The following is a 24,712-nucleotide window of genomic DNA, read 5'->3' as shown; positions in this document are numbered from 1 at the left end:
TATTCAGCCTATAGATTTGCCTTCACTGCCTGCAATGCTTCTGCCAGCACTGTCATCCATGATGCCTAGACTTTCAGAAAGCCTTACTCACTGTCGTGGTGCACACGACATACTCCTTAGCCAGCAACTAATCTTACAGCAAAGGAAGTACAGCATTGGGCTTAAGCCCGTAGAATTCACTGATCCTTCCTTGTACCTCATCACCCAGAAGCAGCTTGCTTGTTGATACAATGGTGGAATGATTTAGTCAACACTCCATAACCTGTAAGACTGGGCTGCTCTCCTACAGGAAGTTCTACAGACTCGAACCAGTTCCTCCAGATATCAAAGGGTTCTTCTCCCTATGACATTTAGTAACTCAGCTGTGTCTGGCTTCTTTTCTACCAACTTTAGGGGTATTAATTCCCAAGGGTAAAATGCTTCCATGAGGAAACATGATTGGTTCCGCTGAACTGGAAATTGAGACGTCCCCATGATCCCTTTGGGTCCCTCCTGCTACTGAACCGCAAAGAGAGGTAATTATACTGTCTGGGATGACTGACCGTGGTTATCGAGGTGGAACATGGGCAGGGAGAATATCTAGAAGTCAGGGGATTCATAGGCATCTCTCAGTCCATCCAAGGCTCAATGGGAGACTACAATAACGTAAAAAACGCAGAAAAGCCAGGGACTCAGACCCTTCAGGAATGAAGGTTTGCGTTTCCCACAAGAAACCCCCCTCCCTTCCATCTGCCTGCCAAAGTGCTTGCTGAGGACAGAAGGAACAAGGAATGGGCAGAGGAAGAAGGAAGTTATAAAGATGAACTACAGCTCTGTTTCCATCACAGAAATAAAGACGGTAACCGTCTTCCTTGCTTGTTACAGATTTGAATACATTAACCAATTATTTCCTTTTCCCCCTTTTCCTTTCTCCTCCCACTTCATATAAAGAGTGTTGGTGGTGGTTAACCTTATTTTAATTTTAATTTTTTTTTTTTTGGTGGCGGTTAACTTTAAATTTTGTTTTTCAGGTCACATAATATCCAGGTGTGGTTGTGACTGAGCTAGAGGAGAAATTAACGTCACCCAGAGATGGACAGGACGTTGTCTCCTTTTTTTTTTTTTTTTTTGGCATCTTCATTAGAATGAAAACCAGTTGCCACATTTGGGGTAGAAGTGTGATATTGTTATTATTAGATGGAAATTCAGCACAAATAGTAGGGTGATAATGTTGAACCATCCTTGTGCTTCCTAAATAAAGTCCATTTGGTTATAATTGGTCCCAATATTCCCTTAGATTATGCATGTTCAAAACTGTCTATACTTTAGAAAATAAAAAGACAAGCCACAGTCCGGGGAAAAAATATTTGCAAAACATATATCTGATAAAGGATTTCTGTCCAAAATTCACAAATAAAGAACTCTTAAAACTCAACATTAAGAAAACAGGACTATACTTCAAGTAAAAAATAAAGAGTTCAAGATAAGAAAAAAATAAGAAAACAAACAACACAATTAAAAAATGGGCAAAAGGTCTGAACAGCCACCTCACCAAAAAAGACGTATAAACAGCAAAGAAGTGTCTAGAAAGATGCTCAACATTACACATCATTAGGGAATTTTACATGAAAACAACAGTGGACACCACTACACACCCATTAGATGGCTAAAATCCTAAACAATGGCAACAAACTGGCAAAAATGTGAAGCAACAGGAACTCTCATCATTGCTGGTGAGAATGCAGAAGAGTACAGCCACTTTGGAAGACAATTTGGCAGCTTCCTACAAAGCTAAACACAGGATTACCACACAACCCAGCTGTCATGCCCCTGGGTGTTTACCCAAATGAGTTGAAAACATATGCCCACACAAAAACCTGTACCTGAATGTCTCCAGCAGCTTTATTCATAATTGCCAAAAGTTGGACGCAACTAGAATGTCCTTCGATAGGTGAATGGATAAGCAAACTGTAGCACATTCATGCAATGGAAAATTACTCAGCGATAAAAAGAGAAGAGCTGTCAACCCCCGAAGGAATTTACATGTAATGTGAATATTACAGGAAAGAAGCTTGTCTGGAAAAGCTATATACTATGTGAAATTTAGGGGAAAGAAAAACTATTGAGACGCTGTAAAGATCAGTGTTGCCAGGAGGGGTGGGGGAAAAAGGAGAGAAAACTGTCTGGAAAAATCCTGATTCATGTTTTCTTTCCTTGAGTGTCTTGCACCATCTCTTCTGGCATTCGATGTGGGTCTGCAGAGTTTCAGCTCCTTGTAAGCCACTGGACCTTTTTTCCTGGCTGCTCAAAAACTTCTGTAGTTTTGAAATTCAATAACTTACTCAGTTTTCCCTGGTATATAGCATTCTCTTTCACTATATAGATTCAAGCCTCTTTTATCTCAGGAAAACCTCCTCGAATCACATATTTAAACGCATATTCTATCTATGGTTTTCGTTTTCTTCTTCAGAGATTCCAATTATGCATATATTGGATCTCCCTCACATGTCATATATATTACATACATGTATGTAATATACTGTATATAATTTCTCTCCTATTCTTTTTAATTGAAGTACAGTTGATTTACAATACGGTGTTAGTTTCTGGTGTACAGCATAGTGATGAAATTATACACATACTTTTTAACTCTGCCTTTATTTCCAGAGTTGTTCATGCACTTTTTTCATTTCCATCCTTTGTCCTTTGCAGTGTTTTCCAGTGTCTGTTCTCCTTTATGCTCCTTGCAATTTCATTTTCATTTCTCTAATGTTTGTAATGCTTTTCTTTTATTTCTTCCTGAAATCCAGCCAGCTTTCATTTCATCTCACCCAGCTGTCTCATCATCTCTTTTTTCTGAGTTCTTGAATTTCCGCCTTAGTATCTTCCTTCCTCCAGATGATTGCTTAATTAATTTTTTTTTCAATTCCTAGTAAGATGTCCAGTCACAAATTTAGCTCCATGGCTAAATGTTTTCTGGTGAGTACACTTCATCGACTCATGAATTTTATAGCCGTTTCTCACATTTTGTTTTTTCCCTTTGGTAGATCTTCTCAATGTTGTGCTAGTAACTTTTCTGGACTTGCCATGGAATGAGCTGGATTTTCCTAGGCCAGTATTTGCACAGCGTCCCTCCCAGCTTCACAGCCCAAAGACTCCTCAGCGGCTTCCTCCTAGTAAGTTTCAGCTGTGCGAGTCTTTGTGGAAACTCCAACTCCTTGACTTCACCAAACAGACAGTGAACAGAATAACACAGCCCCAACCTTGCTCCCTCCAGTCCCTGCTTCCTGCTGTACCCCGAGGATACACCAGAGTGGTCCTCTCATCTTCAGGAAGCGTATTTTTGCTCAGACTTTCAGAAAAATGCAACCTCTTCACCCTCCTGCCACGCTCCCACCTTCCGTTTCCCCCAGTCCCCGTCTCTGCCCATTCACCGCTGGGGTTTTGGTGTCCATGGATATGTCTAGTTTCTAGTTTTATTGCAAACGGAATTTTCCATGGTTTTTTCATTCTCTTTATTGCTTTTATACAGATTTTCAAGCAAAGCGTTTACAGCTGACTTCTGCAGACGTGTTGGTATCGGCAGTCCTTGTTGGAGATTTAAGGATGTTAAAATAGAACTGCCAGCAGCCATGGTAATGGCCTCATGGAGAAATGGGTCTGGGAGCACAATGCCAACATGCAAAAATAGTCAGAGAGTCCTAACAGCATTTGGGTTCCTTCCAAAAGCCTCCAAGATCAGCTCCACCCCTGGCCTTTCACAAGGTTTGGTTTTATGAGTCAGTAAATCCTTTATGTTTCTGTCACTTCCAAACAGGGAGTTCTGACTAAGACAGGAAGTAGCCACGCTCTCTGGTAATCTTTTCCTTGTTTGCCAGGTTTTTCCAGGTTCCGCTGTCCCAGCCTGACACATAACATGAGGGGATAGGTCACCTGGTGTGGGAGGGCGTCACATGCCAGGATGGGAGAAACGATCAACCACTGGGAGCTTTACAACCTTCCACCTCCTCTGATGCGTCAAGTCCATCCTCCATGCCACGTTCCCTTCTGCCCCACCACGTTCTCCCTGCTCTGCATTCCCGTTTCACCTTGGACATCGTTTCCTGGCTTGGCTGCTGCTCCCAAGGGTGCATCCAAGCTCCCAGAGGAACGTATTGGCCAGTGGTGCTGGACCCGCAGAAAGGGCATTTCAGGGATGGAAGGGCTTATTACAAAATGATAAAAGACTCAATCACCTGAAAGGTATAACAATTGCAAAATTATATGAACTCAGTGAAATAACCTCAACAGGTGTAAGGGGAAATTTTGATAGAACGACAGAGAGAAATTGACAAGTCCGCCATCATGGAGGTAGATTTCAACAAGCCTCTTGCAATCATGGATAGATGAACGCTACACGCCCCTCCCCCAAAATAGCAAAGATACGGAAGGTTTGAAAAGCCTAATTTTAAAACTTGATTTAATAACATATAGAAAACCCTGCTCCAAATAATTAAGGATTAAACAGTCTACTGAAGTACACCTGGAATCTGTAGTAAATTAGCTGAGTAATAGGCTAGAGGCAAGTCTCAACAAATTTCAAGGAAGGACTATCATACAGAGCTCTCACTAAACTGCAATTAGTAAGAAGCCATTAACAAGCAGAGAAATTTGAACATTCCGGTACAGTTGGAAATTTTAAAAATTCACTTCTAACGTCTTATAAAGCAATGAAAAAATCGAAACAACAAATTTTAAATATTTGGAATTGAGCAATATTGCAAATATTACACATCAAAACTTGTAGGATGCAGCAAACTCAGAACATAGGAGAAATTTTATATTCTCACATCCTTTTATTAGAGAAGCATAAGGACTAAGTAGCCTTCTTTAAAAGTTAGGAAAAGAACAGGATAACCCAAGGAAAACTGAGAACCAAGATCAATTAAATAGAAAACAAAGACTCACCAGAGATGATCAGCAAAGCTGAAAGGTGTTTCTTTGAAATTGACATTATCTGAAAACAATGATCATGAAAAAAATGGGATTAAAAAAGAGATAGAACTGCAGATATAGCAGAGAGTAAAAAGAGGGTGGAGGGTATAGCTCCATGAGGTCCTGGGTTCAATCCCTGGTACCTTCACCAAAAGTAACAAATAGATAAATCTAATTACTTCCCCTGCAAAAAAAAAAAAAAAAATTAATTAAAAAAAAAAAACAGGATACTATAAACAATATTGGGACAATATCTGAAAATGGAAATGGAATGGACAAATTACTAGAATAAACACAACCTTCCAAAAATTACCCAAGAAGAAATAGAAATTCAAATCGTTTATAACAACAAAACCTTGAAAACAACTCAAATGAGTATGAGAGGAAAATTAAATCGTGAGCAGGGGAGATTGTAGTTTAGTCAAAAAGTGGAACACCTCTGTGGTTTTATATGGAAGTAAAAATATTTCTACATATATTAACATGCATACATCTCACAAACAAAATGCTGAGTGAATAAACGCAATTTGTAGAATGCTTTGTAAGTAGAATTACATGTCTTTAAAGTTTAGAAACACACAAAATAATACCAGTCATTGGTAATGGGCACAGACATAAAAAATTAAAATACAAAAACTTGAGAACCACACCCGTCAACTTCAGGGTGGTGGTTACCTAGGGAGAGAAAGGGACGGGGGTGGGACAGGGTGAGACTGGAAACAGGTACCTGGTGGCTTTAAGTGGGTGCGTATCTCTTTAAAAATATATCAGAAATACATACAACCAAATATTAAGACCTATGAAAGCTAGACGCTGGGTATGAGGGTTATTTTCTTCTCTACGTTTTTCTGTGGTTTTGAAATATCTCCTATTACTTGTTTTATTTAAAAGAAAATAGGAGATGAAGAAGTGAAGACAATGAAAAAGGCAACTCAAAGAGTTTTGCTCTAAAGAGAAGTGGCAGGGCAGTCGCCGGCGTGGCACGTGGTCCACAGGGTGGGCGACTAAGTGGGGCTGGGGGAGCTCGGTTGTAACTCGCGGGAATGATTCAGGAGGGAGAGAAAACTCACGGGTGCAGACAGGGGTAAGCCCTGAAGGAAGTGCATGGGCGTGGGCTTCACAGCCTTAGATGGGAACAGAGCCATGACACCAGCCCGCTAACAATAAGGGAAGGAGGGTGTGTGGGAGATGCAGGCTTGGTCGCTGGAAAACATGGAGGTGGAAAACTTGGAGATGAGTGAGGCCCCTCAGCTGCTGTAACACCATAAAGCGTGTTTCTCACTCACATCACAGCCCAAAGGAGGACAAGGTTCCTCGCTGGAGTGGCTCAGGGGTCCAGGCGCCTCCCATCCTCAGCTCTGTGACCCACTGGGGCTTCCTTGGGTTCCCTTCCATCTGGTCAGCTGAGAAGCAAAAATCAAGAATGAGAAGGACCAAGTAGGACACCTTATGGCCAGGCCTGGATGCACGCAACAGAGCAGTACGGGCCGGAATCCAGGCTGGAGGGTGCAGCTCCCCACGACGTGGCAAGAGGAGCTCGGATCAGTGACTGTCAGGTGGCCGCCATCACAGAGCATGACAGAGGCTCTCATCAGATCTGACATTTTCTCAGTGAAATAAGCAGCAAGTTTGTCGACTGAAAGGGAGGAAGGCTCAAGAGAGGAGAAAGTATGAAGCGATGATCTTGAGAGATGGAGAGCGGATTGAATCTGTAGGACTGCCGGACGGGGCTGAAGATTCACTTGAAACTGGTCACAATTTTAAAGTCAGACGGGTCATCGTGCGGTGGTGTTTTGGTTGTTACTGGGGCTGCTTCCTCTGGCCATACTCAACTGCCCAACTGCGGGACCAGAGCCAGAAGAAAAGAATTTAACTGGGGTTGGAATTTTGCCTGGTGAGAAAGACCAAGGGGAAAGAGGAAGAAGGGAATTCAGGGTATGAAAGGATTTTAATTATAATTTTAATTACAAGTACTTCAAGTTCACTGAGAAGGGCAGTGAACAGGACAAGGGAAGGATAATGGAAAAGAGGACAATGGGACTGAAAGTTCCATGCTTCTATGCATGGCTTGGTCTTTCTGGTGACCAGCCACCATCCTGAAGCTATCCAAGAGCCCCCCAAGAGGAGCCTCATTAGAACAGAAGATGCTCTTATCACCAAAGAAATTCCAAGGTTTTTAGGAGCTCTGTGTCAGGAACTGGGGGTGGACACTAAATATATATTTCTTGTCATGTCACAACTATCTATTAATTCCTATATGTACTTGGATGTGATAGATATCTATTGTTTGGTGTGCCCCCACCTCCAACCCCTAATCACCACATTTCTGTGAAATCTCTCCCTACCTTTCTGTGTGGTCCCTGTGGCAGCCGCCCTGAAATGACCCTGCCCGTGGCTCCAGCTTATTGGCACAGAGTTTGTCAGCTGACCCGCAGCCAATCAGCATCTTCCTTGGGAGCTGAGCGAGGGAATATGTAAGGTATAAAACTCAGGACTGTTGTAAGCACCTGAAGAGCAGAGAAGCCAGCCTACAGTCAGAGAGAACAGGCAGACGCTCTGCAAGCAGCAGAGCTGATGCACAGACAGAACTTCCTGGGTCCCTGCAGAGCACAGAGGCCCAGCTGCACCCCTGCCCCAAGACCCTGTGGGATAGTCCACAATCCTTCTGATAAACTCCTTCTTTGTATAAGCTGGTTCCCCTTGGATTTCTGTCACTTCAAAACAAAACAGCCCCTACTAACCCCCTGGATCCATTTCTGGAGTCTGTTTCATGTCGCCGATTCATCCGTCCGTCCCCAGGACAGCGCCAAGTGTGTTTCAACTACTTACCTTATAGTTGAATATCTGTTCAGACAAGTCCCCTGATTGTTGTTTTTTAAAACATTTTTCTGTGGGCTGTTCTCACACATTTATTCATACTGTCAAATTCCCCCCAAAAATGCATAGGAATTTTGATTCCGATAACCTGGACTTTTACATTAATTTAGGGGAAACTGAAATCACTGCTCTGTTGAGACTCCCTAGCCAAGGATAAGTTGGTTGTATTCCAGTATTTTTCTGACCTCCATTAGAGTTTCACAGCTGTTTTCATACACACCTTGCACATTTTCTAAGTTCATTCCTAGGTGTTCTGTGTATTGGCTGCCATCGTGCAACCTCATCCATCTTTCTGGAGTTGGAGTTTGGGGATGGGGCTTGCAGTAGGTACCTCTGACGCCCCACATCACACCCCCTTGCCTACCACTGACTCAGCCACAGCAGAGGTGGACAGGGCTACGTGAGCTTGGGCAGCTCCTCCCGCTGACGGCGTCCCACCTCCAGCCTGAGCCATACCTTCTACCCCGGCGCCTCCCCAAGCACCGCTCCACTCAGAGCCATCCTGCCAGCACAAGTCCAGCCCAGACCCCTGAGGAGTTAACGCCACGGGAAACCGTGGAGAAATGCTCCAGGACCTCTCCTTTAGATCCAAATGCTCAGGAGATGCTGGGAGCCCCACTGGCCAAAACGTGCGGTAACCGCGGTGACACGTCCCATGGATTTGGTCTTCCCTCCCCTGTCTCACTACCCCCTCCTTCCCTCCTGCTTTCTGGAACCAGCTCCCCAGAAAACTCCCTCCCTCAAGCCTTTCTCTTAGCGAAAGAGCCTTCTTGGAGAGACTCGAACCAAGACAGACCTCCTATGAGATTCTGACTCACGCGAGATAGTGGAGTTTTATAGGAGAAACACTTGAGCTGGCTGGCTTCCCCACGGCCAAGAAACATCACACCGCCTCCACATGGGCGCTGAACTGAGCTGGGACCAGTTGGCGAGAGTGAGCACCAGGGGACAGTCCTTTCAGGGATACAGCTGAGGGGCAGGAAAAGCTAACTTGGCTTCAGGGCAGGGAATCAAAAACTCCTGACGTAAAGGTGAAAATAGGAGTAAAAACCATAGTAATTTTTTTCCTTAAAAATACAAAACAAACCTCCTGACGGACACGGTTTCCTCTCCTTCCCAGCGCGCACGTGCATGGGTGTGTGTACACACATATAGACACACAGTCACATACATACCTACAGACAGACACGCACGCACACATACGTACATGTACACACACATGTATCAGGCTGTCACCCCAATATTCTTGAGTTTTCCAGCCTTTGGAGTCTTATCCATCTCTTCAATACTTCCAACCAGCCTGTAACTCCTCCACAGAACTACATACCTGGTTTGCCTCTTCCAAATTCAGGCCACAGCCCCCACCTTTATCCCCCAAAGCACAGTTAGCTGGAGGCAATAAAGAGGAAGATAAGACAATGGTCGGAGAGGGGCCAGGAGGTCAGCTGGGGAATTTCTGATGGGAAAGTCTTTGAATTTAGACTGGGGTGGGGGGGTGACTATACCAGAGAGAAGCAACAGTCACTGGAGGGATTTAAGGAAACATTAGCAATTGCAAATGTTTTTGGCAAGGATACTACATAGATGGGATTATGTGGTATATTATTTTGCAGCCTGAAATTTTTTCATTTTTTTAAGTGGCAATTTCTTTTAATTTATTTATTTTGGGAGGGAGGGGGAGGTAATTAGGTTTTTTGTTTTTTGTTTTTAATGGAGGTACTAGGGATTGAACCCAGGGCATTCTAGGCATGCGCTCTACCACTGAGTTAGCCCCTCCCCTCTCACTTAATTTCCTACAGACATTAAGCACGAACTTGTCCCTCCAACTATTCCCGCAAATTTGCATCATGCACTCCAGACTCAGCATCTGGGAGAGAGGGTCCAGTGGGCACCATCTAAAGTACGACCCCACCCCAGCTACAGCAGGGAGGCCCGAGGGAGGATACAGTCCCTGCAGCTGTTTGCGTCCTCAGGAATGCACGTAATGAGGGATCCCCTAAAATAGAGATGACAAATGTTTACTGTAATATCCTGGTTCTCTGTTGGGGGGCTTTTTTTCCCTTGTTATTTTATAGGAGTTCTTTATACTCTGGATATTAATTCCTTGTTATAAATGTTGCAAATATTTCATCCAAGTCTATCGCTTATGTCTAATTTTAGTGAAGTCAAATCTGCCCATCTTTTCTGTAGAAGCAAAATATTACTTCCCCAAATTGCTCTTTAAAAAACTATTATGTCCTGTGTTTCCATTAAGAAGTCCTATCTGCAGGCCAAGTTTTCTGATTCAGCTGCAGTGAATAAAATACAGACCAAAGTTCAGAGAAGTATGGGGAACATCCACAAACTACTGCCCGCTTCAACAATTATCAATGCTTGACCAGTTTTGTTTTTCCCACACCCACCCCAACCTACCCCCCGCCATCCTCCTGAATTATTTCGGAGCAAATCCCAGACATATCATTTCCCCTGTAAATATTTCAGCATGGATCTCTAAAATAGAGAATCTTCTGTTTCTAATTAACCACAAACCATACTATTACCGCACCAAAAATAATTGACAATGATGCCTTATCCGAGTAGTATTTTAAATTACCTGATATTCCCATAAGGACTTTTTACAACTAGTCTGTTCAAATCAGGATCCAATGTCCCCACATTGCAGGCACCGAATATGCCTCTTAAGGCTCTTTTAATCTGTAACGGATTTCCCCGCCCTCTTTTTTTTCCCTTGCCATTTATTTGTTGAAGAAATCGGAAATTGGCTCTGTAAAATCCTCCTCCTGGGTTTGACTGAACGCTCGTCTGTATGCGTGCTCCCCTCCCAGCCGAAAGTCATATGAACAGGTAGTTAGAGCTAGAAGCTTAATTAGATTCAGGTTCAAGGTTCTCTGAGCAAAACAAATCTTTCCCAGGTGATGCTGTGTAGCCCCCATTACATCAAAATAGGAGATACCTGATGTCTGCAATTTTTTTAAAAAATGACCTCCTCCTTTCTAATCATTTTATTCTTATTTCTCAATCTAGATCAGCCTCCAGAACTAGCCCGGGTGATGATTCACCAAATCTTGGGTCCTGTTTCTCATCTCTCCCCATTAGGGACCCTGGCAGGGTGGACACTGAGACGCGCACGTCCATTTTTCCTTCTGGGTCAGAGGTGAGCTGTGAGCTTCTCCCACTCAGTTCAAGGCACGCTCTCAGTTTCGGTCTGTTCAAGGTTCTTCTCTCATTTTGAACCCCCCACCCCCACCGCACGCTTCACCCTGGTCTCGTCCTATTCTCCTCCCTTCCTTAAACAACCACTTGAATGGAGTTGACATGTCCTTGAAAATGTGTAGATCCTGGAAATGCATGCAGTGCGATTGTGTGCGCAGGCTTTTAACTTTTATCAGTGTTCTTGTGTTCTAGACAGCATTCTCTTTTTCAGTTTTTTCATTCAATGCTGATTTTAGGTGTATCCATAATATTGTGTGTGTATGTCGTCACTAGGGTTTTTTTCTGTGCAAAACACTGTGGTCTTTTTTCCAGCTTTATAGAGATATGATTGAGGAATAGAAATTGTATCCATTAGATTGTGATTTTTTAAAGTGTACAACGTGATGATTTTACACATATATGCATGGTGAAATGATTCCCACAACCAAATAAATTAACACAACCATCACCTCACATGGTTACCATTTCTTTTGGTATGGTCAGAGCACTCAAGATTTACTCTCTTAGCAAATTTCAAGTATACGATAGAGTATTGTTAACTCTAGTCCCCATGCTGTGCATTAGGTCCCCAGAATTTATTCCTCTTTTAACTGAAACTTTGTATCCTTTGACCAGCATCTCCCCATTGCTCCCACCTCCAGCCCACTGCCCCTGGCAACCATCATTCAACTCTCTGGTTCTATGAGTTCGAGGTTTTTAGATGCCACGTGTAAGTGAGATCATAAGTGAGTTTTTGTATTTCTGTGTCTGACTTATTTCACTTAGCATAACTTCCTCAAGATTCATCCCTGCTGTCACAAATGGCAGGATTAGGGTTCCTTTCTTTTATGGCTGAATAATATTCCATTGTAGATATATATATCTACATTCATCCATCGACAGACACTTAGGTTGTTTCTGTATCTTGGCTATTGTGAATAACACTGCAATGAACATGAGCGTGCAAATATCTCTTCAAGACACTGATTTCATTTCCTTTGGTTATATACCCAAAAGTAAAATAGTTGGCTCATATGGTAGTTCTAGCTTTCATTTTTGAGGACCCTCCATGCTGGTTTCCATAGTGACTGCACCATTAATCACTGTTCCTAAATGTGGGACAGTAGCCTATCAGGCACACCCACCACATCGTGCTATCAGCAGGCACCTAGGTCCCCTCCAGTTCCTGCTGCCCAAACAGCACTGCTGTGAACCTCTCTGCAGCGTGCCTCAGTGGACCAGTAAGAGTGTGTATACCCAGAAATAGGATTGCAGGGATCATGATATATGTGCATTCTGAATTCCACTAAATACCTTGCAGAATGGCTATTCCAATTTATACTCCCATCAGCAGGGCATAAGGTTCTCATTTCCCCCACGTCCTTGCCAGCACTTGACTTCCTCTCTAATTGTTGTCAATTGAATGAGTGTAAAGAGATGGCTCAGCGATGTTTGTTTTAAATTGCGTTTCTCTCCTTACTAGTGATTATAAGCACGTCTTCGTATGCACATTAGACCCCTGGGGTCCATCTTCTGTGTACTGCTGTTTATATGCTTCCCGACTTCTCTAATAGGTTTCCAATCTATTTCTTCCTCTCAGGGCTCCTTCAGTGCTGGATGTCTTCCGTTTGTCCTCAACATCCACTGTACCGTTCTCCACTCTTTCCGTGGCTTCAGAGGCTGTATGGCTGCATGAGCATGCTCCCTGGCCATCTGGCTTCCAGGCCAGGCAGGAGCTCAGAGGGAGGAAAAGGAGAGAAATGAATATACTGACTCCCCAGCTCCCTCCCTGGCAGGTGGCTGTGGACTAAGTTCCTCCTGCAACCAGAAGTCACAACAGACTAAGTCACAGCTCCTGTATCTCCACGCAGCATCCTCTCTCTCTGGATTCCTGAAGACGCTACCAACTCCCCACTGCTGGGATACCTGGGTGCCCGCCCTATTTTGGTGGCTTCCCTAATCCTGCTCACAGGATTTTGTAAATCCTCTCTTTATTAAAACATCTTCCAATTACCCATTTCACATAGGCCATCTGTTTCTTGCTGGGAGCCTAATGGATACATTGTCATTGAGCTGAAAATTTTAATTTGCATGCAGTCAATTTCACTGATTTTTTTTTTCTTTTTTGGCTTTTTGGTATGTGCTTTGGAGGCCTTATCATTGAAGCCCTTCTGTACTCCTAGATAGAAGATTCTCCTTCCTTTTTTTCTATTACTTCTGTACTTTTAATCTTTTATATTTAGATCTCAAATCTATCCATCATCCATCTTTGTATGTGTTGTTGGGTATGGATTTTTTTTCTTCATATGGAGAGCCAATTCTCCCAATAATATCCTTCCTCTACCAACTTGAGGTGCCTCCCTTATTATATATTAAGTTCCTGTTTACGCACATTTCTGTCTCTGAGCCTCCCATGCCGTTGGTCTCTGTCTGTGCTGTATCATTTCCACACTGTCTTTATGAACATGGCTTTGTAGTATACTCTAATGCCTGGTAAGTCTAGTTTCCCTTTCTCTCAATTTTTGCTTTTTTTTTTTTCCCAAATTGACTTTTATCCTTCTGTGTGGATTTTTTTTTTCCTTTAAGATTGTTGAGATGCTTTTAAAAATCCAGCTGAGATTTGTATTTTTATTACATTGAATTTACATATGAATTCGGCAAGGATTTTAGTCTTTTTCTTGTCTACTTTTTATATATCATTATGATGATAGTCGACTGATACACCTGCTGAAGCCCCTTATTAGGCTGACTGTTTATTGATGCCATTGATTGTCCATGTGGATGATCGTATTGTTTTATCGTTTGCTTTCGTAGATGCACTTTTCTCTTTCTCTTCTCTCCTTTCTCTTGCCTGGAATGCATCACAGCTGGAGCAGGACAGGCGTCTTGGAACATGTGATAGAATCCACATGTTGAGAACAGCAGAGGAACAATGTAGAAGCGGTCAAGATCCTAAAAGATTTTATCATAAATAGGTGTTGAACTTTCGCCAAGTGATTTTTCTGCATCCTGTGATTTTTTCCTTTTGGACTCCATTAATCTAGTCTTCTGTACTGCCTATGTCTATTTTATTAATAGATTTTTCTGATGTTAAACTCTCTTTGGAGGGGGAGGGTATAGCTCAGTGGTAGAGCACATGCTTTGCATGCATGAGGTCCTGGGTTCAATCCCCAGTACCTCCATTTACAAAATAAACAAACAAAACAAAAAAATTGAATAAACAAATAAATAAATAAAACTAATTACCTCCCGCCCAAAAAAGTAAAATAAAATAAAATAAATCTATTTTTTAAAACCATCTTTGGGTTCTTACTCAAGGTATATATGCTGCTTGAACATGCTATCGCTTTTAATACACCAGTGGATTGGGTTAGCTCATATTTTATATAGGGATTTTACATTTTTGGTCATTATAGTGAAAACTCTCTATTTGAAATTTGTTTAAAACTTGCTTTATGGCCAAGTATTTGCTCAACTTTTTAAAAGTGTGCCAGTGTACTTGAAAAGAATGAGTATTCTGTAGCTGACAAGTGCACTCAGCTAAATGCATCCACTGGCTCATTATATTTCAACCTTCAGAACATCTGTGCTTAGTGATTTTTTTTTGGTCTGCTTGATCTGTCAGTTACTGAGAGAGGCATTACAGTCTCCTACTGTGAATATAGATTTGCATATTTTTTCTTGTACTTCCAAATTTTTTTTTAATTGAAGTGCCACCTTTTTTATTTCATGTATTTTGTGGCCATGTTATTCAGTGCATGTATTTAACACTGGTATACCTTCCTGTTGAATAAAACCTTTTACCATTAGGAAGTGACCCTCTTATCTCTACTAGTACTTTTTGTTATAAAGTGTACTTTGTAAGAAAATTACATCGTTTGAATTTTCCTACCTTTTTTGTACTTTCGCTTTCAACCTCTCTGTCTAGATATGTGTCTTGGGAGTATGGTTGGACTTTATTTTTTATTCTGTCTGGAAGTTGTCTCTTCAAAGGATAATTTAGTCTTTTGCATTTAATATAATCAGCAACATATTTGGATTCATAACTAATCTTTTGATTTTTCTTATTTACCTGTTCTGTTTTTCTCTCCTTCCTGTTTTCCTTCAGATTTATGTTTTTTTCCTTCATTTTTCCCCTTTATAAATTTGGAAGCTATAAGCTCTGTTTCTAAGGGATTAACCTAAAAATTATAACACTGGTAGGAGAAACTGTCTTTACTCTGCTGTTTCAAATCTGATGGTGTTATATAATCACATCCTCTGCATCTGTGCTTCTGTGACCTTTCTCCTCTCTAAAGTCATGTTTGTTTCCTTTTTTCTCCTCCATATTTATTTACCTTTTCCAAGAGTCAGATCATTCTTTTGTTTATGATATCCACATTTTTATTTTCTAGTGCATTAATTTTTGCTTTTTAAAAGAAGTTCCTCCTATTTTGCTATTCTCTTTTCAAGTGTCTTGATTTAAAATGTAGCTTATTTCAATTCAGCCTTTCTTATTTTTTTAATAAATGCCCTTAAGGTTAAATAATTTTGCTTTTGCGAATTTCTTCATAACATCCCACAGTCACGGTATGTAGTGCTCTCTTGTTCATTTCTAAACCACTCGACTGTTTCATTTTTATTTCCTCTTAAACTCAAAGTTGTCTAGAAAGATGATGAGAAATGGATGTTGATTGATTTTTTTTGGCTATACTTTTGTGTTCATTTCTAACCTTATTTTACTGTGGTCACAGCATTGCTCCTTTTTAGAATCAGTGTAGGTTTAATTGGTGGGCTAATACTTGGTCAGTTTGGGTTGATAAACCCATAAGTAGCCATAAAGTCTTCATCTGTTTGTCCCGTTCACTCCATCCTGGGTCGTAGATCCTATTTGTTTTAGGTTTGCTCTTCCATGGTATTGCTTTTCCTCCCATGTTGGTGAGTCTGGGTTATGGGTTCCTCTCTGCATATGTTGTATCTGTTACCTGTCTATGGATGCTGCTTCTGATCGCACTGGGGTGGTTCTGTTCCTGGGGGCATTGCTAGAGGTAGGATGGTCCCAGTGAAACCCAACAGGAGACTGCAGAGCCCTACCAGGTGCAAAAGCCCTTCCGTGACCTTTCTCTTGTTTGTAAAAAAAAAAAAAAAAAAAAAAGTTGTGGTCTCCCAAGCCTCCCCAGAGTCACAAAAGAGCAAATTTAAGCGGTTAATGACTAGGACAAAAGAATCACTGACTCTTTAGTTCCTCCCTGAGGGACAGAGGGACAGAGGTACCAGGTTCTGATGAATCTTCCTGGGTTGTTTTGCAGATACTAAAACCACCACCAAATGGAAAAAGCTAACTGCGTAACGACCTGACTGTAGCCAAGACATAAGCTGCTCCATCTTGAGCAGTCCTGAGTCTATGGCTTGGAGAATTCCAAGAACTGGCCTCAAGGAAATGGGAACAAACCAACCCTGGAACTGAAAAGTAACTGTGCTTAAAACAGTCAAGATGACACTGATCAGACTACTGCATGACCAGTTCCAAGATGATTGTTGCACGTAGCCCCTGAAACTCCCGTTTAAAAGCTTTTGCCCCTGATCATCGAGGGGAGATGGTTCTTTGGGAAATGAGTTCATCTTCTCCCCAGGATTGCTGGCTTCCTCAATAAAGCTATCTTTCCTTTCACCCAGTGCTTGTCTCTCAGTATTGGATTCCTGAGCCTTGAGCAGCTGAACCTGAGTTCAGTAACACCAGGAACAACACCATTTTACAGCTGAGACTGAGACAGTAGACTAACTCACATGCCCATAAATAACAAATGCAGGCCACCTGGCCCGAAGCGCAGCAGTACTCAGGGTGATCACTGCCTGCCCTAGGCTTCCCAGTGCCAGCCAGCCCACTCCCAATTCCTAATCCCCATCAAGCAGACAACTCAGAATGTTTAGTGTATTTCTCTTCTTTTTACTCTAAAAAAAAAAGTCGACAATAACAACCTGCAAACTACAGAAAGTGGCGTGGTTTCGATATTTCCGCCCCTCCAAACATTATTCTCCTTGCCTCAGACACCACCCTTTCCCTTCCCTCGAAATCTTAGATGAAAATCCCCCAGAAAGTGGAGGAGGCCCCCCATAGGAGGGTCCCCAAGCCAGGACCCCTATGGCAGTTAAAGGCTTTGCGGAAATAAATTAGGGGGAGAGGGGGGTGCTAGCTGTCCCTGCCCCGCTTTGTCTCGCAGACCCAGCGGTAGGGCCTCTGGCAGACGTCATCGTTCCAGCGGCCGTCGTCGGTGAAGTGCGCACAGTCCTCGCCTCCCCCGAGCCCGTGCCCGTACCAGTCGTCCGGCTGCTCTGGTCTCCAGTTCCTAGAGAGACCAGACGGATCCGGGCCCCAGGGGGCCAGACCTTCAGCCGATTGGAGGAGCGCCCGGCGGCCTGGGACCTGCCAGGCTGGGACGATGGGGCACAAGCAGAGCCGAAAAGCTGCGGGACGCGCACACTCACTTGAAGCCCGTCTCGTAGTCCGTCCCGTCTACCCATTTCCAGGGCCCGTTTTGGTCGGTGAGGCCCATCCAGGTGTTCACGGGGCCCATGTGGTGCTGGATAAATTTCTGGGGAGAGAGGAAGGGGTGGTGACCTCTCCTGAGACCCGCCAGCCTCCTAGCTGAGCCCTCCCAGGCCCTCACCTGCTCCTCCCAGGAGCCGACCACCACCAGGTGAGCGCTCTCCAGCTCGCAGTACTTCGCAGCCTCAGGCCAGGGCTTCCCAGAGCGAGAGAACCAGTAGCAGCTGCCTTCATAATCCATCCAGTTAACTGGGCAGCAGGTCCCTTCGGAGCCTGGCAGGGGGAAGTGGGAGGGTGGGAAGAGGAAAGATGAGAGGTTGAGGGGAAGTGGTTAGGAAAAACAAGGCTGGGTGCCCCCGCCTCCTCACCGTTGCCCTGGAGGACAGCCATCTGACAGCTCAGGCTTCGCAGGTCAGCCACAAACTGTTTCACGTGGAGCAGCAAGCTGGAGTGATCTGGGGAAACACGGCAGAGGGGGAGTGAGGAAGAGAGTGGGGGAGGGAAAGGAAGTCCCTATGACCACTAGGGCCTGAGAAGGCTCTGTCATCTCTGTGCTAGGGGCCGAAGATCAATCAGAGATGCTCCTGCCACAAGGCTTCTTGGTTTGGCCTGAGAGACCCCTGCATCCTGGGCAAAGGCACACTCGCGCATGCGCACAAACGCTCCCTCGCTGACCTTCACTCAGGTCCTGCTGCTGTTTCTCCAGCTGGGACTCCAGGGACTTCATCTTTTTCCCCACATTTCCTCCTGGGAGAGAGACTTGTTTAGTGTCTCAAGGTCCCTACATTCCCAGCCGCCCCTCCTAGCTCTGCCCCCCAGCCCTCCTCACCCTGGATGCTCAAGGCCTTGACCTGGGCATCTGTGCTCACTGTGAGATTGCTGAACGTCTCTCTAAGGGCCCGCAGCTCCTCCTGCAGCTTGGAGTCTGGGCAGAAGTTGTGAAAAAGTCAAAATCAGGAGGCTGTGTCCACCATCACAGCAGCCAGCCCTTCCCCAGCCACTTCCCCCACCCCAACCGCCAATATTGCTCCCTTCCCAGCCCATCCCCCGAGAGAACCCACTTTGGGATCCGATCACACAGACAACCACCAGCAGCAGGAGGCTAAGGCCCATGGAGAGCAGGAGCAGGCGGGGTCCCGAGCAGAGACGGCGAAAGAGTGATTGGGGAGGAGGCGGCCCTGCAAGAGGAGAGGGCGTCAGGGGCTCAGAGACAGAGGGGAGCCTAGGCCAGCTCTGAGGTCCTAGGAGCAGCCTGAGCCTCCTCTAGTAGACTAGGAGGAAACATACAGATTAAGAAATCTGGGCGGTAGGTGACCCGAAGAATCCCGAGGAAACTGGAGGTGGGGAACCGTGAGAAGTTTGACCTGCTTTAGTCCTAACCAGGCCCTGGGCATTTGCTGACACCTAGTGGCCGAACTGAGTCACCGCATCACATGAACTCAGCCTGGAGGATGTATTTGGCGAGCCGGAGGAGACCTCTGGGGCTGGGCAGCCTTGCAGGTGGGGCGAGAGAAGTGAGTTTCTTGCTCTCCCCATGAATCCCACTCCTCCTCGTTGGCTGGGCGCAGGGAGAGGAGGCAGAGTAACTAGACTTCAGGTCCCTCAAGTTGCTCCCACCCGGGAGTCCTGTGAGCTGGAATATGGGGGCCTCGGCTCCATCCTCGCCCGCAGCCCTTTTCCCCATTAAAGAAAACTGCCCACTCCCATCCGCCAAGAACATCAACCCGGCGGCCCATACAGCATCCCTGCTCCCAGGAGAAAGGGGGGTTGTTTTTCGATGTAGAAAGGCCTCATCCTCCCCTCAACCTTTTCACAGAAATCTTACCCCTTGACCAAACTCATCCCAGACACCTTGTGCACTCACACTCACACACTCATTCACACTCACATACACACACCCACACACATACTTACACACTTGGCCAAGGCTCACAGGGTGTTGGAAGAGGAAAGGAGAAAGCTGTCTAACTTCTTCCAGTTACTCCTGTGCCCCTGGGCACCCCCCTCCCCAGGGTCCTGAGAAGCAGGTGACAAGGCAAGGGACAGGAGGGTCATGCAGAAGCCTTGGGGCACGTGTCACCAAGAAAGGGATTCCAGCCCTACGCCCTGCATCTCCCCTAGGAGAGATGGCTCAGACGCCACCGGGTCCTTGTAAGTGGGGCAGACCCAGAGAGAGGCTGGGGGCACAGAGAGGAACAGCTGGGGGCCACATAATCTTGCCTTTGAGAAATGGGGGGAGATGTCCCCTCACCTTTTCTGTGTTGATGGTCATTCTCCTCGTTGTCCAGATGCTGAAGATCTTGATATTCCTTTGTCATGGTAGGGCCAGCTGGACCTGGGACCAAGTCAAGGCTGGGGTTAGGGGCTAAGGCTGGGGCTGAATGGAGTTGGGGTGTGGGGTCCAGTCCCTTTCTAAGTTATTGACAGCTATGTGGAGTCCTTTGTTTTTTCTCCCTTCCCCTCCCAGGATTGACATCCAGAATCTATCTTCTGAAGATTTCCCACCCAGTCCCCACCCGTCCTGACACAGGCCCCCCCATCCCTTCCCCAACCTCACCCCACCCCCAGTCGGTTCCCCTGCCTTTCTTCCCCTTTTACTTGCTGAATGTCTTGAGGTTGACTCCTAGGTCCCTCAATGCTGTGCAGATCCCAGGCTAAGAGACAGGCCGAAGGCTGGAGGATTAGGGTGTGCAGACAGCCCTGGATGGTCGGGGGGAGGGGGCAGGGTCCCTTCGAGGGCCCTGAGCCCTGTATGTCTGTGTGTCTGTGCGTCTGAGTGTCTATGTGTCCAAACACACCAAACTTGGCATCTCCAATGCCCAGGACTTTGGACGTAAACAGAGGTAGAAATGGATTTGGAACTCAGAGGGCGTGCGGGGGGTGGGAGCGGGGGATGGGTTGCCTCTTCTTTCCTTCCCAGGGACTGGGGAGTCTCCCGGTCTGTCCCTCATCCTCATCCTCATCTCAGTCACATCACTCCTCGAGGCCCGGTTTAGGGGGGAGAAGGCCAGGAGGGGCAGGGTGCATGTTGCTGTTTCCCCTCTGCCCCACCCCCCTTTCACTTCCTGCCTCTGCATTTCCCAGAATCACTGGTGTCTCCAAATATCTCTGATCAGGATCAGAGGGGCCGATCTCCGCTCTTGCCCAATCGGGCCTATGACCCTGGCATATGAGCCTAGGCTCAGCTTTCTTGGGGTCAGCCCTCGGACTCTTCAGTTCCAAGCTGAGTGTCTCCACTCTCTGGGGAAGTAAAGTCCTCCGAGCTGCATGGGGGGCAGTCGGGGGACAGGCAGGCCAGCCGGCTTTTCCCACTCAGCCAGGATTGGTGCCAGAAAAGCTCCGCGGACCTCTGTGTGCTTTTCATTCTTAACCTCCTCCCACTAGCCCCAGAGCACATCCTTGTTTGATTCACAGGTGAGGAAACCCAGGCTCTGAAGGATAAGAGCTTACCCAGGGTCCTCTGCAAGGAACAGCAGAGGGAGGACTGGAATTCAGGCAGTTGGACTCCAGGGTCTGTGTGCCGCCCCCAGAACCAGATCGCACGCATCACCACAGCTGGGCCCTGCGGTCCCCGAGAGGCTGACAGTCGTCCTCACAGCACAGCCCCATGGCCGGTTCAGGGAGGGATGTGTTCAGAGAGGAGTGTGTGAATTGGAATTATGCTAAACTAGAAACTGGGCAAATCTTAAAGACATTAATAAGATGTTAATAAGTCTCACTTTAGGCCCCAAATGTGAAGTCACACAAATCCTATGTCACAGTTATTTCAATGAGAAAACTAGACTTGAGTTATGAGCGTTTACATTATGTGAGATATTCAGGAACACGTCCCTCACATAAAATAAGGAGGCCTGGGGCGCCCTCATTGGTCTATTTCTTGAAAACCTCTGTTTTACTTGCATGCGCTGGGACTGTGGCCAGGAATTTTGGTGACTGTTGGGCTGTTAATTTGGCTTTTCCTCATATGCTCACTCACAATCTGGTTTATTCAGACAAACACACCTACGCAGTTTCGGTCAGAAGTGGTCACCCTTACGGGAGCAGAGACGGGAAGGGAGCTTCCGGGCGATGGAAGTGCTCCACTTCTTGGTCTGGGCGCTGGTTGCAGGGGTGTGTTGTGTTCAGTTTGTAAAATGGCCGAAAGGTCTACACGTGATCTGTGCGTCCTTCTGTTCGCCTCTTACACTGGAATAAGATGTCCTTGAAAGCTGGTTCTACCCTGTAACCACGTTCCCGAACCCATTGATTAGGGAGCAGGGCTTGGACCAGTGCTGAAAAACACCCGAAGCCAACAGCTCTGACGTGGGAGCCACAGGTGATAAAAACCCTGTGAAGAAAGCTAGACAAACCACACGGGACCCTGAGTGGCTGATTTATAAGCCAGCCCCTTGTACAGTACCAGAGAGAATCCTCAGAAACCAAAACAGCCAAAAACAAAACTATGCACAATGGCGGTGGATGTATGCGCTCTGAGAATGCCTTACATTTAACCCTTTAAGAATATATACCTTGAATTGCGCAAGGTCTTCAGAGACAGAGCACCGTGTGTTCATTTTCTATTGCTAACTAACAGCACACCCCAAACGTAGTGGCTTAAAACAGTGCCCTTTTGTTAGCTCATGGCTCTGTAGGGCTGAAGTCCAAGCAGAACCCCAGCTGGGTTCCCTGCTCAGGGTCTCACAAAGCCAAGCTTGAGGTGCTGGCAGGACCATATTCATTTCTGGAGGCAAAGGAGAAGAATCTGCTTCTAAACTCATTTGGGTTGTTAACAGCACCCAGTTCCTCGCAGCTATAGGGCTGAGGTCCCCGTCTCCTTGCTGGCTGCCAGCCGGGGCAACCCTCTGTTCCTAGAAGCCGCCTGCCTTCCTCATTCCGCGGCCCTTCCATCTGCAAGGTCCAAGACAGTGCCTGAAATCTACCTTATGCTCCAGATCTCTCTGACTCCCCCTGTGCTTTTAAAGGGGCTCATGGGATTAGATTAGGCCACCCTGGATAATCTTCCTGTCCTAAGGTCAACTGGTTACACAACATACACAACTCTAGCATGGGAGTCAGGTGATAAAACCCTATGAAGAAAGCCAGACAAACGACACAATACACTGGGTGTACAACATACACAGCCATCTGTGAGGTTCACTGTAACATAACAATTGTGGGAGTGCTATCTCAGCATGTTCACAGGTGCCCCGGATGATGGTGTGGAATCTTGGGGGCCACTGTTAGAACTCTGCCTTTTCACACAAAGTGACCCTGTCCCCTCTGAGTACACCTGCCCTGGGGATACAGAGCATGTGCGGAGAGCAATTCAGAGAGGCTGGGCGCCAAACCCAGGAATCCCACCTCCAGGGCGATGGAGAAAGGTTCCCTGGAGAAGGCCTGTGATGCTGGCCTAGCAAAACAGGAAGGATTTTCTCAGTAGAAACAAGCAAGTGACTTCGGGAAGAGGAAAAAGTAGAGGGAGAGAAATATGCAGAGGTAACTTGGGCCACCCTGAGAAGGGCCTGGAATCTCAGGGTGAGGCGTCTTGAATGTCATTCGGAAGCTCAGAGATCTCCAAAGTGGGGGGATATACACCCCTGGGGGTCATAAGATCAACCATTAAATGTGGCAAAACATTAGAACCTTACTTATGTACATGTTTATCCCTCTTCTTTAGGTTTCTGCTTGGGGATCTGTTTTATAATGTACCTGATAGAATTGTACAGTGGTACCTGTGTATCAGTGATCTACTGCTGTAAAATGATCACGCCCGAACTGAGCAACTTAAGACAAGGAATAGTCATCATCTCACTTAGTTTCTGAGAGTCGGGAATCTTGGTGCAGCTGAGCCGGTTGGTTCTGCTTCAGAGTCTCCCAGGAGGCTGCAGTCAGGATGTCAGGCGGGGCTACATTCATGTGAGGACTTGACCGAGGCTCGAGGACCAGCTTCCAAGGTGACTCACTCACATGGCTGGCAAGTTAGGGCCGGCTGTTGGCAGGAGGCCTCAGCTCCTCACCACATGGGCGCCTCCACAGGGCTGCTTGGGTGTCCTCACAGCATGGCGGCTGGCATCCCCCAGAGCAAGAGATCCAGAGCACAAGAGCACAAGACAGATTTCCTTTACGACCTGGCATCAGAAGTATCGCTCCATCACCTCCACAATATCCTAGTGGTTACTCAGTGTGGCAGTGCGAACACCAGGGGGTGAGAATAATCAGTGGGGGCCCTCTGGAAGGCTGGCTACCACCACATGGATAAAATTATTAGGTGAGTGAATATATATTGGGGGACACGCACCCCAAAACATTTTACTGCTGAACAACACCTGAACAACGAAGTTACAAACTGTGACTACAGACTTAACAGGGGCCCCTGAAGAGTTGTTGGCAGGGCAGTGGTGAGGTCAGGTCTATAAGCTGAACAATGGTCTGACTTTGGGGCGGGTGATGGGTCAGAGGTGGGTCACTGAGAGGCAGGGAGCTCGGTCAGGAGGCTCCTGAGTTGGTCCCAGTGAGAAAGTGAAGCTTGAGGCCAGAGAGGGCAGGTCACATGGGCAGAACTTTGCAGAGGAATGGAGTGAACCTGGTGGTGGCCGCACATGTGGCGAAGAAAGGGATGGGAAGGGGGCGGTGGAGAGCAGTGCACCTGGCCAGGGTCCAGAAGGCTCCTGGAGACCTCAGAGACTTCTGGTCTGGTGGCACTGAAGGCAGAGTCGTGGGTGTGGCCCAGGTGTGACAAAGTGCCATGTGATGAGGACACAGTGGAAAGAAAGCAGCGCAGGACGGAGTTCCCGCGTGTGGGAGGAGAGGAGCCTCAAAACAACGGCAAGTCATACAAGATGCAAAGTGGGTGTGACCCTTGGGGCCAGCTCTGGGGACCCGAACACCAGATTGAAAAAAGATGGTCAAGGAGAAAGGGTGCTGGGGCTGCTATCAGGGTGAGGCAAGAAGAGGGAAGTGCTCTTCAGGCAGGTGGAGGGGGAGGCCTGGGCAGTTGAGGAACAGAGAAGGGGTGGGTGGAGAGAAGGGGGCACATGGATGCTGTGAAAGAAGGATGCTGATGGCTGGAGATCCCCAGGAAGGACGTTAAGGCAGGGGAAAGATGGTGCAGCAGAAAGAACCTGAAGGCCGCTGTCACACACATGTGAGTTCACCTTCTCTGGAAAGTGGGTTTAATGCCCATCT

The 24,712-nt window shown here is 46.1% G+C and overlaps 1 protein-coding gene and 1 non-coding gene across 6 annotated transcripts; one reads left to right on the top strand and one right to left on the bottom strand.

Moving 5' to 3' along the window:
• The first annotated feature begins 14,131 nt into the window (after window positions 1-14,131).
• Window positions 14,132-14,204, top strand: TRNAA-AGC (transfer RNA alanine (anticodon AGC)). The gene has a single exon. It is a non-coding gene; the product is annotated as a tRNA-Ala (tRNA).
• A 2,723-nt stretch (window positions 14,205-16,927) lies between these two features.
• On the bottom strand, window positions 16,928-20,369 carry ASGR1 (asialoglycoprotein receptor 1). 5 transcript variants are annotated; one of them, XM_045524848.2, is made up of 9 exons: window positions 20,151-20,365; window positions 19,800-19,883; window positions 18,610-18,726; window positions 18,378-18,473; window positions 18,224-18,295; window positions 17,917-18,003; window positions 17,670-17,821; window positions 17,488-17,594; window positions 16,928-17,348 (listed from the first exon to the last, which is right to left on the bottom strand). In XM_045524848.2, the coding sequence occupies exons 2-9, from the start codon at window positions 19,864-19,866 to the stop codon at window positions 17,192-17,194; spliced, it is 855 nt and encodes a 284-aa protein (XP_045380804.1). In that variant the 5' UTR covers window positions 19,867-19,883; window positions 20,151-20,365; the 3' UTR covers window positions 16,928-17,191. The 5 variants fall into 5 exon arrangements, with proteins under 5 accessions (XP_045380804.1, XP_010964174.1, XP_074198427.1 ...); XM_010965872.3 differs by having other exon boundaries at window positions 20,147-20,362; XM_074342324.1 differs by having other exon boundaries at window positions 17,262-17,388; window positions 20,147-20,368.
• Window positions 20,370-24,712: the final 4,343 nt, after the last annotated feature.

Source organism: Camelus bactrianus, chromosome 16 (assembly GCF_048773025.1).
Source record: "Camelus bactrianus isolate YW-2024 breed Bactrian camel chromosome 16, ASM4877302v1, whole genome shotgun sequence".
Lineage (NCBI taxonomy): Eukaryota > Metazoa > Chordata > Mammalia > Artiodactyla > Camelidae > Camelus > Camelus bactrianus.
The sequence above is the reverse complement of the archived record's forward strand: the minus strand, read 5'-3'. Positions and strand labels throughout refer to the sequence as shown.